Below are 14,943 nucleotides of genomic sequence, written 5' to 3'. Positions count from 1 at the left end.
CAAGAGTCTGCCCAAGAGCCCTTGTAACTTGAACTCCATGTACTTGCCGGCTCTGCAGCCTTCTCCCCACAACCGAGCTCAGCGGGCCCCAGCTCACCACTCCTTAAAGCTCTCGGTCCCCAGCTCTGCCCCTCCCGTGAGCAGTGGGCTGAGCCATCAGGGAGCCACAAGCAAAGGTACCGAGGTCTGGGCATCCGGCACACTCCAGCGGGCTCCACCGATGCCTCACGTGCCGGTTTCATGGCTGCTCTCCATTCCCACCCGTGTGCAAAGAGAGGGTGCCCCGGCAGGCAGAGCTACAAGTTAGGTGAGGCTAGGGCAGGCAGGGAGGGTGCATTCTGATCCTGTGGCCAGTGGCTTTTCCATCTGCCCTCAAGCGGCCTCCTATCGATTCAGACCATCAACTGAGGCCCTAGGCTCTTTTCTGGACTTGGTTTTCTTTCATCTCCCAAGTCAACCCACCGAGGCAAGGGCTGTCCTCCTATCTCCTGTGGCAGCGGAGAGAACCTGGGAGATGGAGTGTAGCTAGAATTCAACACGGCCTTCGTCTTCATGTGTTTATTCGCAGAACATACAAACTCATCTTCTCAGAGAATAAAAAACAAAATTTCACTCAGTGACTTCAAGATGGGCACAGCCAGCTCACCCTGTCCCCACATCTACTAAAAAAATTCCCTGGGTGAGGGATGCCTAGAGTGCACAGCACCCCCTGGCACAGGGGCCGTGCAAGCTCTAAACAAGGCTCTCAACTTGTTTTTTTATAATCCGAAAGGACAAAGAGCTGTCGAAATGACATAGTCCAAGGTTCTTAACGCTCACGGTGCCAGACGCCCCCCCACCCCGGGGTCACCGAGGGCAACGACACTGCTGCCACTTCTGCAGTCAGGTCCGTGCCGAAGAGGTACCAGCCTGGCAGCCAGGTTTTTGTTCAAATCTGTGAGGCAATGCCACCTGGCGGCTCCCATGACTGGCAAGAGCTGATGGTCCAATGCAATCCCAAGGCCCTCAGGAGGGGCAGAGCTGGGCCAGCACCTGTGCTGCTTCGTTCTCCCTGCCCCTCCAGCAGTTTCCTCTCTTTCTGCTGCCCCATGCTCAGGCCTTCAGACCTGAGGGTGTGGGCCAAGGTATCTGATTGTTTCCTAAGACCGAAAGAGTGAGGACCTGGAAAGAGAGATGTGAGGGTCCTGAAGAACGAACGGGCTTCAGCACATGCCCTTAAACTGATGGGAAGAGTGCTGTGTCAGGCAAAGATAGTTTCTTCCCGGCGCTTCTTGGTGAGGATGGTGCCTGGCTTGTGCTGGGCATCTGGGTGGTTGGCTAGCTCTGGGGGGCAGGAGGACACTGGGCTCTCCAGGATGGCTTGCTTCAGCTCATAGAACACAGCAGAATCCTCTTTGGTGAGGAAGGTGATGGCCACACCACTCTTGCCAGCTCGGCCCGTGCGGCCAATGCGGTGGATGTAATCTGGGGAGGGGGAGGAATGCCACTGAGGCTACCAGGCCTCCCTTCTGAAGGCATCACCCACCCACCCCACGCCACCCCGGGGTTGATATCACTTGTGCCACCTGACCCTGCAGCACCCACAGTGCTCTCCCCACCACCGACGGCACTTGTCCCACCACACCCAGGCTGAGAGCAGCCCCCCGCCTCTAGGACAGACCTGTCCCAGGTACTGGGACAACAAACCCATGAGAGCTAGAGAGCAGAGCTTGTCTCACTGGAACAAGCAATCCCAGGCTCGGAGCTGTGAGGAATGAGCACCCAACAAGTAGCCTCCCTTTACCCGGATGGAAGCTGCTTCCCCTGCACTGACCTTCAATGTTTTTGGCCATATCATAGTTGACAACCATAGACACATCTTGGATGTCAATACCACGACCTGCCACGTCCGTAGCCACCAAAATATCCTTGGCCCCTGCCTTGAGGTTGGACAGTGCAAACTCTCGCTGCTCCTGGCCTTTTCCACCATGCAGCGTGCAAGCGTTGTACTGTTGGAAGAAGGAGGAGGTGAGGAAAGAGCAGAGGGCTCACAGAAAGACACAGAAGTTAAGGGAGTGAAGACACAGAGGGAGGGCTGCAGAGCAGTAGGGTAGAAGGGGAAGGAAGGAGAGAGAATGAGGGCAACGGAAAGCAAGAGGATAGGCAGGCTGGGGGAAGGAAAGGGGGACGGCGGGGTGTGGGGTGACAGGGGCAGTCAGTCAGCTCAAAGGTAAAGCAGCTTGTGGGGCGGGTGGAGGTGAAGCCAGAGAGATGGGCAGTCATCAAAGAGAATGAGGCTGAGGGTGGCAAGCGGGGACCAAGACACTTAAGAGGACACACCCTTGCCTTCAGACACCAGCGGCAGGAGTAAAGGACACCGATCACCCACATCTCCCTCCTGACCATGCCACCCCCTTTCCCAAACACAGATCAACACAAAGAATTTTGATCCACTATTCCACAGCCTCAGGATGTGTGGCTCAAAACCTGTCCCTGGCTCAGCCCCGTTGGAGGAAGACCCAAGACAGCTCTGACTGGCACTGCTGGTCCGGACAGGGAATCACAGCAACAGACCCCATCCCTCATCCCCATCAAACTGCCCTTTTCCCTCTGGCCCTGACTTGAATATTAAAGAGGTCAAAGAGTGGGACAGAACTGAAAGGAAGAGGCTTCGAGGGCCCCTCTATCTTTAGAATGCCCCACCAAAGAGAGCAGATTTGGTTCTCCCCTGCCAGACACACCCCCATCTTCTCCAGGGATTTAGCCAAAACATCACAGCCTTTCTTCTGGTTGACAAAAATGATAATGGGTGGATCAAAGCCTTGTTCCAAGATTGCCAGCAGCTTTTTCCTGGGGAGAAGAGTAAGAGGAGAAACATTAGAGGCGTACCTCTGAGTGGGATGCCCACCTGGATCTACCAACACCAATTCCAGGACCTTAAACCCATGGCACCCCGAACAAGAAAACAGCCGTTCTCCAACACGACAGAACATTTACCCTCCATCCCCCGTACTGAAAAAAGCTCCTTCTCCATCACATTTTTCTTGGTTCAGCTGCCCCCGTACCTCTTTTCTGACTCTGACATGAGGAAGACCTTCTGTTCCACACGTTCGTGGGGCTTGCCCGCAGAGCCAATGTACACCACAGCCGGTCGCCGAAGATAGCTCCGGGCCAGACGCTCCACCGCCGGGGGCATGGTGGCCGTGAACATGACGGTCTATGAAAACAGGAAGCTCAGCCCTGGGCCCCGGCGGACACCACCACATATCCCCCATCAGCACAGCCAGCGTAGCCTGGGCTAAAGAACCTACAGCGAGCCATTGAGTAGGCTTTGACAACCCCACCGTAGGAAACGGTGTCCTCTGCCTTCCCCCTTCTTTCCTCAGTACCTGTTCACCAAGGTCCTTTACATCCTATGATGACAGGAAGGGCTGAGAGCATCTGCTGGCACCCATGGTAAGGAGCAGCATAATGCCTTGGAATGATTTTCCAGGGCACAGCCCATGGCTACACAGCTAGGACTGTCGGAGGACTGACATGCTGGTAAATGTACTCTGGGCCCATCCAGGGCAAGAAGGGCCTCAGAGCAGTTTTGGCAACTCGCCCCCATTTCCCAGCCTAGCGAAGCAGCCTTACTTGGCGGTACTTATGTTTTCCCGACTCAAAGTTGGCCAACATCTTCTCAGGGTCCTCAGCCTCATCTGTGTCTGGCTTCTGGTTGCTGACAGGCATGTGCTCCAGGATCTTCTGGACATCTGGCTCAAAGCCCATGTCAATCATCCTATCTGCCTCATCCAGAACCACATAGGTACAGCGGCTCAGTACAAGGTAACGGTTCTCCAGCACATCAATCAAACGTCCTGGGGTAGCGATGACAATCTGGAGGGCACAGTGGAAACACATGCAGCCCTAGCATGTATCTCTTTCTCCTCCCTCCTGTGAACTATCCATCCCCTTGGGCAACAGTCCTCCAATGCTAAGGAACTTGGACCCCAACCTCCAGTTAGGATTGGCAGCAAAGGTTCATAAGAACTGGCATGAAATCCCTTGTTGTTACCTTGGATTTTTTTTAGGGATAAATAGGTTTTCTGAGTAAAGTACAGAAGGTTAGACAGAAGAGCAAAATCAGAAGGAACTTTCTTACACAGAAGAGGAACCAAGGGCAACTACGGAGAAGGTTACATAAAGGGATTATACCAAAAAGTCTGCAAAGACTCAATTCCTGCATCAGAATTCTTATAAAAAGTTATCTTCCCCTCACCCCGAGAAGGCATGATCTGGCGGGCTTTGGATATGGATCTCAGCTCTTCTCCTCGCCAGCTGTGACCTGAGCCTCAGCCTCATCTGTACAATGGAGGTAACCTACCTATTCTCATACGGTCGCTGGTAGAATTAATGTGCACGTTACCTATCTGTGCATAAGTTCTAAGTAACAGCACATACATATAAGCCAGTCCTTTTCTTCATTACACAGCCCATCCGTGGCAGAAACTAGAAACACAGCCCCCAAAGTCAGAGCCCTCACACAGCAGGCTGGCTGCCGGCTAGGTGAACGAACCTCACAGCCCATGCGCAGCCTGAAGCCCTGGTCTTCTCTGGAGATGCCGCCAATGACGGCCACAGTGCGGATGCCCAGTGGCTTCCCAAACTTGATGGTCTCTTCCTCAATCTGCTGAGCCAACTCACGAGTGGGGGCCAGAATGATGGCGTAAGGGCCCTGGTCTGACTCTTCGATCCTGTGGTAAATGGGGCATCCCTTAGTTCCATGAGCTTTGGTTCTCATCCAACCACAAACAGGAGCAAGACAAAGTCAACTCTTAAGGGTAGCTATGGAGATGGGAAAGGTGGTGGGAAAAGGATGCAAAGATCTCACTTAAAAGTCACAGACTCCAGGACAGCCATGTTCTTCAGGGAGTGGTCCTTGCCAACCAAATCACACACTTCTTTGATACCATGATCTAATTATTCCCTAATATCTGACCCAGACTAAAGAACCGGGATTCTGATTATAACTTAAAAAGCAAAACAAATGGGGGCACCAGGCTGGCTCAGTTGGAAGAGCATGTGACTCCGGACTGTGGAGTTGTGAGCTCAAGCCCCATGCTGAGTGTAGAAATTACTTAAAAATAGGGGCATCTGGGTGGCTCACTCAGTTAAGCATCTAACTCTTGATTTCAGCTCAGGTCTTGATCTCAGAGTTGTGAGTTCAAGCCCTATGCTAGGCTCCATGCTGGACATAGAGCCTACTTAAAATACATAAATACAGAGGTAGATAAAACTCATTAAAAAAAAGAAAGAAAGAAAAGAAAGAAAAGAAAAGAAAGAAAAGAAAAAAGAAAGAAAGAAGGAAAGAAAGAAGGAAAGAAAGAAAGGAAAGAAAGAAAGGAAAGAAAGAAAGGAAGGAAGGAAGGAAGGAAGGAAGGAAGGAAGGAAGGAAGGAAGGAAGGAAGGAAGGAAGGAAGGAAGGAAAAGAAAGAAAAGAAAGAAAGAAAGAAAACCAAATGCTTATTTGCCACTGTGACCCTTCCCACCTAGCCAAATCTACTCCAGCTGGTGCCAGCTGACTTCACCTGTCGATTTTGGGGAGAGTGGTGATCCAGACCAGCAGTGGGATGAGGAAGGCCGCTGTCTTGCCGCTGCCAGTCTCAGCTACACCAATGATGTCGCGATTCTGTAGCCCAATGGGGATTGCCTGACGCTGGATAGGTGTTGGTTCCTGCAGTGACCCAGAGGGAGTAATAGGTACAGATGGAGTTCTGCTACCCAAGCTACTGCTGACAGAGTGGGCACATGAGCCAGCACAGGAGGAGGACACCAGTTCACAGCAAGGAAACACAGTCAACAAAGGCTAATACTCCCACCAGAAAGTGACAGCATCACGTTAGTGCTCCCCGGCAGAGAAGGCACGAAACAGAGGAACAAAGGAACAAAGCTTCCTGTTCCCAAAGTAAGTATGATTCCCCTAGAATATAGGAACAAGTCAGATCTTCTGGGCCAGTCTGCCTCTCTTTACCTTATAGCCACACTTATCGATGACCTCCAAGATGTGCGGGGGCAGAGAAGAGTCTTTCCAGGACCGGATGGGATTGGGGATCTTGCCACCTTTGGTGGTGATGCTGTAGTCCTCTCTGAAGATCCGCCAGTCCCTGTCCGTCATCTCATCTAACTTCTTCTGGGACCAGTGCCGATCATCCCAGCGCTGCTTTGCTTCCTTCTTACGGAGCTTGCGGAGTCTGGCCCTGGAGCAGGACGTGAGGAGCGAGTGGGATCAGTAACCTCCAGCTCCTTTTTGTAGGCTCTGGGCTCTGCCCAACCGCCCCTAGCCTTCCCACTCACTCCTCCTGCTCCTTTTCTTCCAGTGTCCGCCTCTTCTCCATTAGGTCTCCATAGAAACGAGACTGCTCTCGTTTCTGCTGCTTCAGGTCAATGCCTGCAATGAAGCCTCGCCCCAACAACTGCACCTGGTGTCGTTCTTTGTATCTGAGATTGAGACAAAGGAAGAAAAAAAAGAGAGAAGCTGTTGGGGCAGCAGGAGGGAAGGGCGGACTACGGACAGGTGCCGATACCAACACCTTTCCAGCCAGTCTTCCCTCGCCTGGAGAGCTGGCCAGCTACGCGCCTACCATTGTCCCCGTCCCAGAATCTTACTTCTCTTTCTGTGGTCACCAGTTAGTTCTCTCCGGGAACCGCCTAGTGTAAAAGACTTAGTGCTCAGGCCCCAAAGCCACTCACAGGGGGTTGTAGTCGATGGATGTGTCCTCGGATGCATCCCACTCGAAGACAAACTTGCGGTCATTGAGATGCCTCGTTCGGCGCCGCTTCTTGATGCCACCAAGGTAACGCTCCTGCCCAGGGACAGAAGGCAAAGCTGGAGGCCCACCCCGACCTCACATGCAGAGAGCAGAATGGCCAAATAACAAGACCAAACTTCTGTGTGCGTGGCGCGGGAAGTGAATACCGAAGCAAGGCCCGCACCTTGATGGCATGCAGTTCCTTGCTCTTATCCTTCTCCTCCCGGATCTTCTGCCGCCCTTCCTCATCCTCATTTCCATTGGTTTCCCGCTCCATCCTCTCCCTGCGTTCCCGACGCTCCCGTTCCTGAGGGTCTTCTGCAGATCAAGGAAAGCAAAGCTGCAGAAGAGCTCAGTGCAAGAAAAGAGAGGGCATGGAGAGGATCCAGACAACAGACACCAAACGAGAAGTGGGAGATTTACAATACAAGGGAAATGGAGACCTGACACAAAGGTCTTTTTCTCATCAACTCCCACACCCTCCCTTTTCCAAACTCCAGAGCAAACTGGTTTCTGGCTCTCAAGAGTGACAATCCCCTCCCACCCTCTCCTAACCCATCCAAGGGCTACACGGGGAGGAAAACGAACCCAACATTTTCCTGCCCAAGTCTTGGAATTGTTTCCTTTTCTTCCGCTCTTCTTCAAGCATCCTCTGCCGCTCCTCCACCTCCTGCTGCCGTCGCTTTAGGGCTTCAGCCTCTCGTTCTGCTTTGGAGAGGAACTTGGGCTACAAAATAGATTGGAACTGTAAACAAAGGACACAGGAGCAGGGTATAATCGCACCACTGTTGCAGAATTGGCAGGGAGCCCAACAATATCTGCTCAGGCATTACACCTGTTATGGAAAACACACATAGGTCTAGGACCCCACTATGGCCTGTCCCCTTCAAAATTTGTATGTCAAAACCCTAACCCCTAGGACCTTAGAATATTACTATATTTGGAGACAGAACCTTTAAGAAGTGCTTAAGGTAAAATGAGGCTCTTCGGGTGGACACTAAACCAATGTGACGGGTGTCCTCCTAAGTGGACAGAGACACTGGGGGCACGCCCACACGGAGGGAAGATCGTGTGAGGGCAGAGAAGACATCCACCTACAAGCCAATGAGAAAGGCCTCAAAGAAACAACCCTACGGATACCATGATCTTAGCTTCTAGCCTCCAGAACTGTTTATGTGCCTCAGTCTGTGATGCTTTAGCAGCTCTGCCAACTAACAGAGACCTCCACATTCTCACCTTTGCCTCAGCTTCTTCCTCAGCCTTTTTCTTGGCCAGAAGTTCTTCCAGGGATAACGGCTGAGCCTGAAGATGAAACACAGGACTTCAGTACATAAAGGATCAGTAATGGAGAACAAACTGAAGAGGAAGATGAGAGAAATCTTTCCTCTCCTTTACCTTAGGATTTTCTTTTTTTAAAAGATTTTTTTTTATTTATTCATGAGACAGAGAGAGAGAGAGAGAGAGAGAGAGAAGCAGAGACACAGGCAGAAGGAGAAGCAGGCTCCACGCAGCGAGCCTGACGTGGGACTCGATCCCGGGTCTCCAGGATCACACCCTGGGCCGAAGACGGCGCTAAACCGCTGAGCTACCCGGGCTGCCCATTACCTTAGGCTTCTTATCACCATGTTCATCATCTTCATCCTTCTTAGAGTCTCTGTCTTTCCGAGATTTAAAATCTTTTCCTCGCCCAGGAGATAAACTTTAAAGAAAAGGAACAGGAGAGGTCCATATCACTGTCTTACCCCCGCTCCTTGAAGAGGGTCAGGCTGAGCCCCAAAGAGGATGAAGTTTTTCCATGACTCAACAAGACTGGCCCATGGCCACCCATCATGCCCTGAAGCTCCCTTTGCAGGCATGGTCACTCTGTCCGCTCTGAAATCTAATGATGGCCTTGCTTGGCCCCATTCTACTGAATCTCCTTTTCCAAGACTAATCTCTTCTCACAAGTGGGTCTTCACTACTGAGGGCAAAAATCTCTCTTCCAAATAGCACATACACATTGAAAAAAAAATCTTGCTCAATTTTATAATACACAATAAATTTAGTCTACAAGGTCCCCTCCAACCATCCACCCTTCCCCAATACTGCTCTGTAGGTTCCCTCCCCATGCTTCCTTCCTACCAGTCCCAGTGATCCTTCCCCCACAACTGCTACAAGCCCAATCTACAAGAGATCTTCAACAAGCCCCTGTATTTGTTATGGGAATTGTGTCCTTTGCCCTGAATTCTAACTTACGCACTCAGAGCCTAATAAAAACTTTGCATACAAAGTTTCCAAGGGAAACAGATCAAGGTACTGGGGCATTATGCTATCCTAACAAATATATGCTATCTTGTATAGAAACCTGAATGAATGGTCCAACGGAGCTAAGAGAATGTTTCGTAGGCTGGTAAGCCTCTTCAACTAATTTCTAACCTTTAAGAACAAGGTGACCCTCAAATAGTTGTGACTTCAGTAACTGGTTATAGCAGCGAAGGATACATGCCTTCTAAAAAAGCCAGCTGTTATCACTACCGGTAGGAGTCACTAAGAACTTTCTTTCCTATGACACTGAGCCAGCTCCAAGGCAGAGAGGAAGAGATGGGAGCATTCTCCTAAAGCCTACCCCCATTCCCTCAGGTACCTGGATCGTTTACGGTCCTTGTCCCGTCTATGCCCATCCTTGTCCCGGTCTCGGTCCTTCTTATTCCGATCACGCTCCTTATCCCGTTCTCGTTCTTTATGCCTTCGCTCTCTAAAGACAGCAAGTTTAAGAAATCATGTGTTATTTTAAAAGTATCCAGCTTCACTGCAGCCCTAAAGAGGTTCTCATGCTCTTTTCTACACAAAGTAATATTTTACAAATTGGAGTGTGTCCAGGAGAAGCTATGAGGGAATTCGAAGAAAGTCTTCTAGATCAGGGTTGTACTGCTAAGCATTAATGGTAACGATAGGCCATCACCCATGTGAAGAGAGGAACAATCTTCCTCGACCACCTGGACCTTCATCTTACAAGTTTCCTCTTACCATTTTTTTAAAGATTTTATTTATTCATGAGAGACACCCAGAGAGGCAGAGACACAGGTAGAGAGAGAAGTGGGCTCCCTGCGAGAAGCCCGATGCAGCACCCATGATCTAAACCAAAGGCAGACACTCAACCACTGGGCCACCCAGGAGCCCCTCCCTCTTAACTTTTAAGAGCTACTAGATCACTAGAGGTAGAGAAATATGAAAGACTAACATCCTAATACTGGAGGCATCAGAAGAACCAAGAATGAAGACGTTTGAAATGTACTCTCCCTTCCCATATAAGACATACAAAGTTACACTTTACCTTTCCGTAGACTTAGAACGGGAACGGGAGCGAGAACGGCTGCCTCCCCGACGCCTATCCCTTGAACGATGCCGCTTCCTGTCTTTAGATGGGGAAGACTTCCGGTCCCGGTCTCTATCTCGCTCTCTCTCAGGAGTCCGAGATCGCTTCCTTTCCTCCTTGGAAGGTGATGCATCCCGGTCCTTTTTGTCAGCCAGCTCTCCTGCCATCTGTCATGGATAAGAGGAATACTTACTATGTACTAGGTACTATTCTAAACTGTGTATGTATAATCTTTTTTTTTTTTTTTAAGATTTTATTTGAGAGAGAGAGAGAAAGAGAGAGAGAGCGAGCGACAGCATGAGCAGAGGGAAGGAGCAGAGGGAGAAGCAGACTCCCCGCTGAGCAGGAAGCCTGATGTGGGCTCATATGGAGCTCACATTGGGCTTGATCCCAGGACCCTGGGATCACGATCTGAGCCGAAGGCTATAGATTAACTGACTGAGCCACCCAGGTGCCCCATGTATAATCGATATATATAATGCTTATATATAATCTGATTAATCTCAAAACAACCCTATGAGGTAGATATACTAGAATGCCTACTTAACAGATGAGGAAATGGAAGCTCAGGTATATAAAGTAACTTGCCTGAGGACACACAGGTGGTAAGTGACAGAGTGCTAGGTGGTCTGGCTTCAGAGACTCATTCATTATACTACACTGTCCCTCTGTGATTCCTTTTTGTATATATTCACGTCTGGTTTTCTTCTTAAAGATTTATTTATTTGAAAGAGCGAGAGTATGCATATGCCAGCATGGGGGGAAGGGCAAAGGGAGAAGGAGAGGAAGAAACTTCAGCCAACTTTGTGCTCAGCAGGGAGCCCGATGTAAGGCTCGATCTCACAACTCTGATATCAGGACTTGAACTGAAAGCAAGAATCAGATGCTTAACAGACTGCACCACCCAGGCATCCCCCTATATATTCATTTTTAAAGGTATACTGGGGCTCAGTTGATTAAGTGTCTGCCTTTGGCTCAGGTCATTGTCCCAGGTCCTGGGTTTGAGCCCCACACTGGGCTCCCTGCTCAGAGGGGAGCCTGCTTCTCCCTCTGCCGCTAGTCCTGCTGCTCCTCCTGCTTGTGATCTCTCGCGCTGTCAAGTAAATAACCAAAATCTTTAAAATAAATAAAAATTAAATATAAATATACAATGAATATATCTTATTTTTATAATTAAACGGCAAGAGCATTAAAAGAAATGCTAGTGAGTGAACAGTATACCAGCTACCTCTAGAAGCATCCCATTTTGCTCCTAGAGTCTAGTCTTTGCTTTAGGAGTCTAGTCGGTCTGCCAGTCCACTGGGATCAGTCAACACATACACGACTAAGGGAGGTAAGTTCTCTTGAGCTCGTAAAGAAAGCTCAAAAGAGGAAAGAAAAAGAGTTTAGCTTTGAGATTTGGGGTTATCATCAGCACCTCAAAGAATACCTAAATTTAAATGGAGATACAAACTTACTTTCACCCAGATTAATGAGAAATGTACTTCTCATTTCGCAACGGGAAAACTTTGTGAAGGGTATGCATTATTTTTTTTTTTTTTTGCAACTTACTGTGAATCTTTCTTCCTTTTCTTTTCTTTTTTTTTTTTTTTGAATCTTTATTTCAGAATAGAAAGAAAAAAAGTTACCAAAAACTAAAGGTCACAAACATCCTGACAGTCTACGCAGATTCTCACAGCCCTGACCATTACCCCGTCCCATGAAAGATTTCAGCAGGAATTTGTTCCTTTCCCCTCCTGCCTGGGGGACACTGAACATCATGTCCCACTGTCACTTGTCCTTCAGACTACAAAATCTGCTTCAGCCAGGAGCCAAAATGACACCAAGTCTGAATCTACCTCTACTTCATCACCATCACCACCATCCCTAAGACCCAGAACTTATTTTATCTTCTAGCGGTTCAGTTGGAATATCAGCTCCCTAGGCTTTTGCTTACAATCTCCTTTCCTCATTTAATTTCCTGCCATATACCTTTAAGAAAGGATAACGTATAAAGAAGAGAAAAATGAACAAGTAGTACTTTCAAAAGGTGAAGACAACCCATTTTGTTTCACAACTGTCTGAGAAACGACTGAGTGTTCTACAGCAGTACATCATGCAATTATACTTATATCTCTTCTACTTAGAACCCTAAGAAAACAATCCAGAAGAAAGGTCTCTTCTCTATAAAGCATCCTGGACATCACTCACTCTTCCAACAAATATTCACTGAGCACCTGGTAGGCACCAGAAACTGTTTTACCTACTGGAGATAATGGCAGTAAACAATCTCTAATCTCATAACGCTTAAGTTCCAATGAAGCAGATAACAAGCAGAATAAGAGAATTTCAAATAGTAATGACAGTTAATAAACAGAACAAAACAGAGTGGATATGATGGGGCAAAGTAGGAATGAGCGAGGGCTCAGGAAAGAATTTTTTAGATGCCGTGTAAACTGAGATTTGAATGCTGGAAAAGAGACTATGAAGATTAGGGAAAAGATCTTGTTGGGTAGAAGAGACAGCAAGTATTAAGACACTGGGGCAAGAACTAGCTCAGCATGTTTGCCTTAAAAATTGTGTGGTTGAGTGACAGTGAACCAAGGGGAAGATGATTCAACATGAGTTTAGGGAGATAGTCCAGAGTCAGATCATGGAAATGTGTTTTAGGCCAGGGGGAAGGAACTCGAATTTCAATCTAACAGCAATGGGAACCTTAAGGGGTGTTCAACAGGAAGTGATGTGATCTAATTTTACACTTTTAAAGAATTTGGTGACTGGCAAGAAAGTACAGAATAGTGAGGCAAGAGTAGAAACAAAATCACTGAGAATGCCATTTAGTAGTCTAGGCAAGAGGTGACAGTAGCTTGTTCTAGGAAAGTGGCAACGGAGACGGGAAGAAGTAGAAAGCTTCAGGAAATACTTGGAAACAGAGCTAATAGGACTTACTGATGAAAGGAGAAAGGGAAAGAGGAGACACAGAAATACGTCCCAAATTTACAGCTTGACCAAACTAACGGTTCACGGAGTCATTAACGACCAGAAATAACTGGAGAAGGAACAGATTTAGGAGGAAATCAAAAGTTTCGTTTTGAAAATGCAATTCTAGAACTCAGGAGAACCTGGAGACAAAAATTTGAGTCACCGATATATAGATAACTTCTCAAAGCCATGGAACACTAAATAACATTACCAGAGTAGACAGTCCAGTTAAAGGAAGGAAACAGGAGAGAACCAGGATTAAGCTCTGGAACACTGTAACATTTAGAGGTCAGGCAAAGGAGGAACCAGAAAAAAAAGACTGTAAAGAAGCAAAAGCCAGAGCAGCCTGGGTGGCTCAGTGGTTTAGCGCCGCCTTCAGCCCAGGTCTGATCCTGGAGACCTGGGATCGAGTCCTAAGTCGGGCTCCCTGCATGCAGCCTGCTTCTCCCTCTGCCTGTGTCTCTACAGCCCCCCACCCCCAAATCTCATGAATAAATAAATAAAAAATCTTAAAAAAAAAAAAGAAGAAGAAGCAAAAGCTGTTAAGAAAGCAGGAAAAAAGTAAGTGTGACATCACAGAAGCCAAAAGTGTGTTGGCTGGCGGGGGGGTAGTGATCAACTTTTCCAAGCAGAAAAAGACTAGGAGAAAGAGGAGTGATCCCTGCATTTGGAAAAATTAAGATTGTTGGTGACCTTGACGAGAGCTGTTTTGATGGCCTGGAGAAAGTAGAAGCCTGAGTGCAGTGAGTTTAGAAGAGAATGAGAAGTGAGAATAAAAGAAACAGTAAATATAGGCAACTTTTATTATAGGCTACACTTCTCACAAGGGCCTGATAAGCAGGCCCGCCGGGGTCATCCCTTCCCAGCAGCCTTCCTTGCAAACCTCCCGGTCTCTGGGTTCCTCAGGTCTTGTAGGATAAAGGGGGCAGATTCTTTCTCTTACCCAATTAGGTAGTTAACAAGCATCTACTATATGCAAGGCACTGTGCTGGATGTCGTGTTGAGTTACAAAAGGAAATAAATCAGGAAGATCCCGTCCAAAGGAAGGTTACAGAACAATAGAGGGTACCAGGTACTTACCAAGACGAAGGCTCAGATGAAGTGTTATAGGAATTCAAAGAAGTTTCCTTTCATTTACAAAAGGGGATTTGGAAAGATCTGTGGAGGAAGTGGCTCTTGAGCATTTCAGTGCAGGTAGAATTGGAAGATGTGTAATTGAGGGCGCGGAAAAGTCATTCCCAGCAAAAGAAATAATACGGAAGCGCAGAGGCGGGAAAGCATGACTGATTCTGGGAGAAAAGCCAAAGTTCCGGTCTGGCTGGAGCAAGGGCTACTCGAAACATGAAGGATAAGCTCGGATAGAGGGTATCATAGGGGCCGCGCTCATGGGCAGAGGTCTGGCCCGTAACATCGTCCAGGGACCTGGCCTGTGTCCCCAGGAGCCAATACTCCGCCCCGGGGCCCGCGCCCCTTCGCTCCAGCCCGCCAGAGCTCTCCGGGCTCCCCCCTCTACCCTGAAGCGTTCTTCCCCGCCTCGTCCCGGAGGCAGGGGCCACCGCCGTGCCCCCACTCTCGCCCTCTCTGCAAGCTCGCGGGGACCGCCTCCAACGCTCGGGACTCACCACTCTGAGTCTGAACCGCCCAACGCGGCCTCAACGTCGCCGAGCAGCCGCCATCTTTCCCGTTTCCTGGTCGCCGAGCTGCATCCCCGGCCGCGCGCGGCAAGCTGGGAAGGCGAGTTCCTGGTGCGAGACGGCGGGCCGACATCGAAGGCCTGAGGACTACGAATGCCATAATGCACCGCGCGAGCGCCGGCCCCGGGACGAGGGGTCTGCTGGGCAATGTGGTCCGCCAAAC

At 49.0% G+C, this 14,943-nt stretch overlaps 1 protein-coding gene across 2 annotated transcripts; it reads right to left on the bottom strand.

Moving 5' to 3' along the window:
- Positions 1–543: 543 nt before the first annotated feature.
- DDX23 (DEAD-box helicase 23) lies at positions 544–14,860 on the bottom strand. 2 transcript variants are annotated; one of them, XM_025477470.3, is made up of 18 exons: positions 14,709–14,805; positions 14,167–14,244; positions 10,084–10,292; positions 9,394–9,504; positions 8,376–8,469; positions 8,007–8,072; positions 7,359–7,497; positions 6,955–7,088; positions 6,712–6,824; positions 6,316–6,459; positions 5,993–6,218; positions 5,550–5,695; positions 4,538–4,715; positions 3,616–3,858; positions 3,045–3,196; positions 2,721–2,829; positions 1,814–1,988; positions 544–1,464 (listed from the first exon to the last, which is right to left on the bottom strand). In XM_025477470.3, exons 3-18 carry the CDS (start codon positions 10,290–10,292, stop codon positions 1,241–1,243), a joined length of 2,463 nt encoding a protein of 820 aa, XP_025333255.1. In that variant the 5' UTR covers positions 14,167–14,244; positions 14,709–14,805; the 3' UTR covers positions 544–1,240. The 2 variants fall into 2 exon arrangements, with proteins under 2 accessions (XP_025333255.1, XP_025333254.1); XM_025477469.3 differs by lacking the exon at positions 14,167–14,244 and having other exon boundaries at positions 14,709–14,860.
- Between the last annotated feature and the right edge of the window lie 83 nt (positions 14,861–14,943).

Source organism: Canis lupus, chromosome 27 (genome assembly GCF_003254725.2).
Source record: "Canis lupus dingo isolate Sandy chromosome 27, ASM325472v2, whole genome shotgun sequence".
NCBI classification, from domain to species: Eukaryota; Metazoa; Chordata; class Mammalia; order Carnivora; family Canidae; genus Canis; species Canis lupus.
Note: the sequence above shows the minus strand (reverse complement) of the source record. Positions and strands in the feature narration are given on the sequence as shown.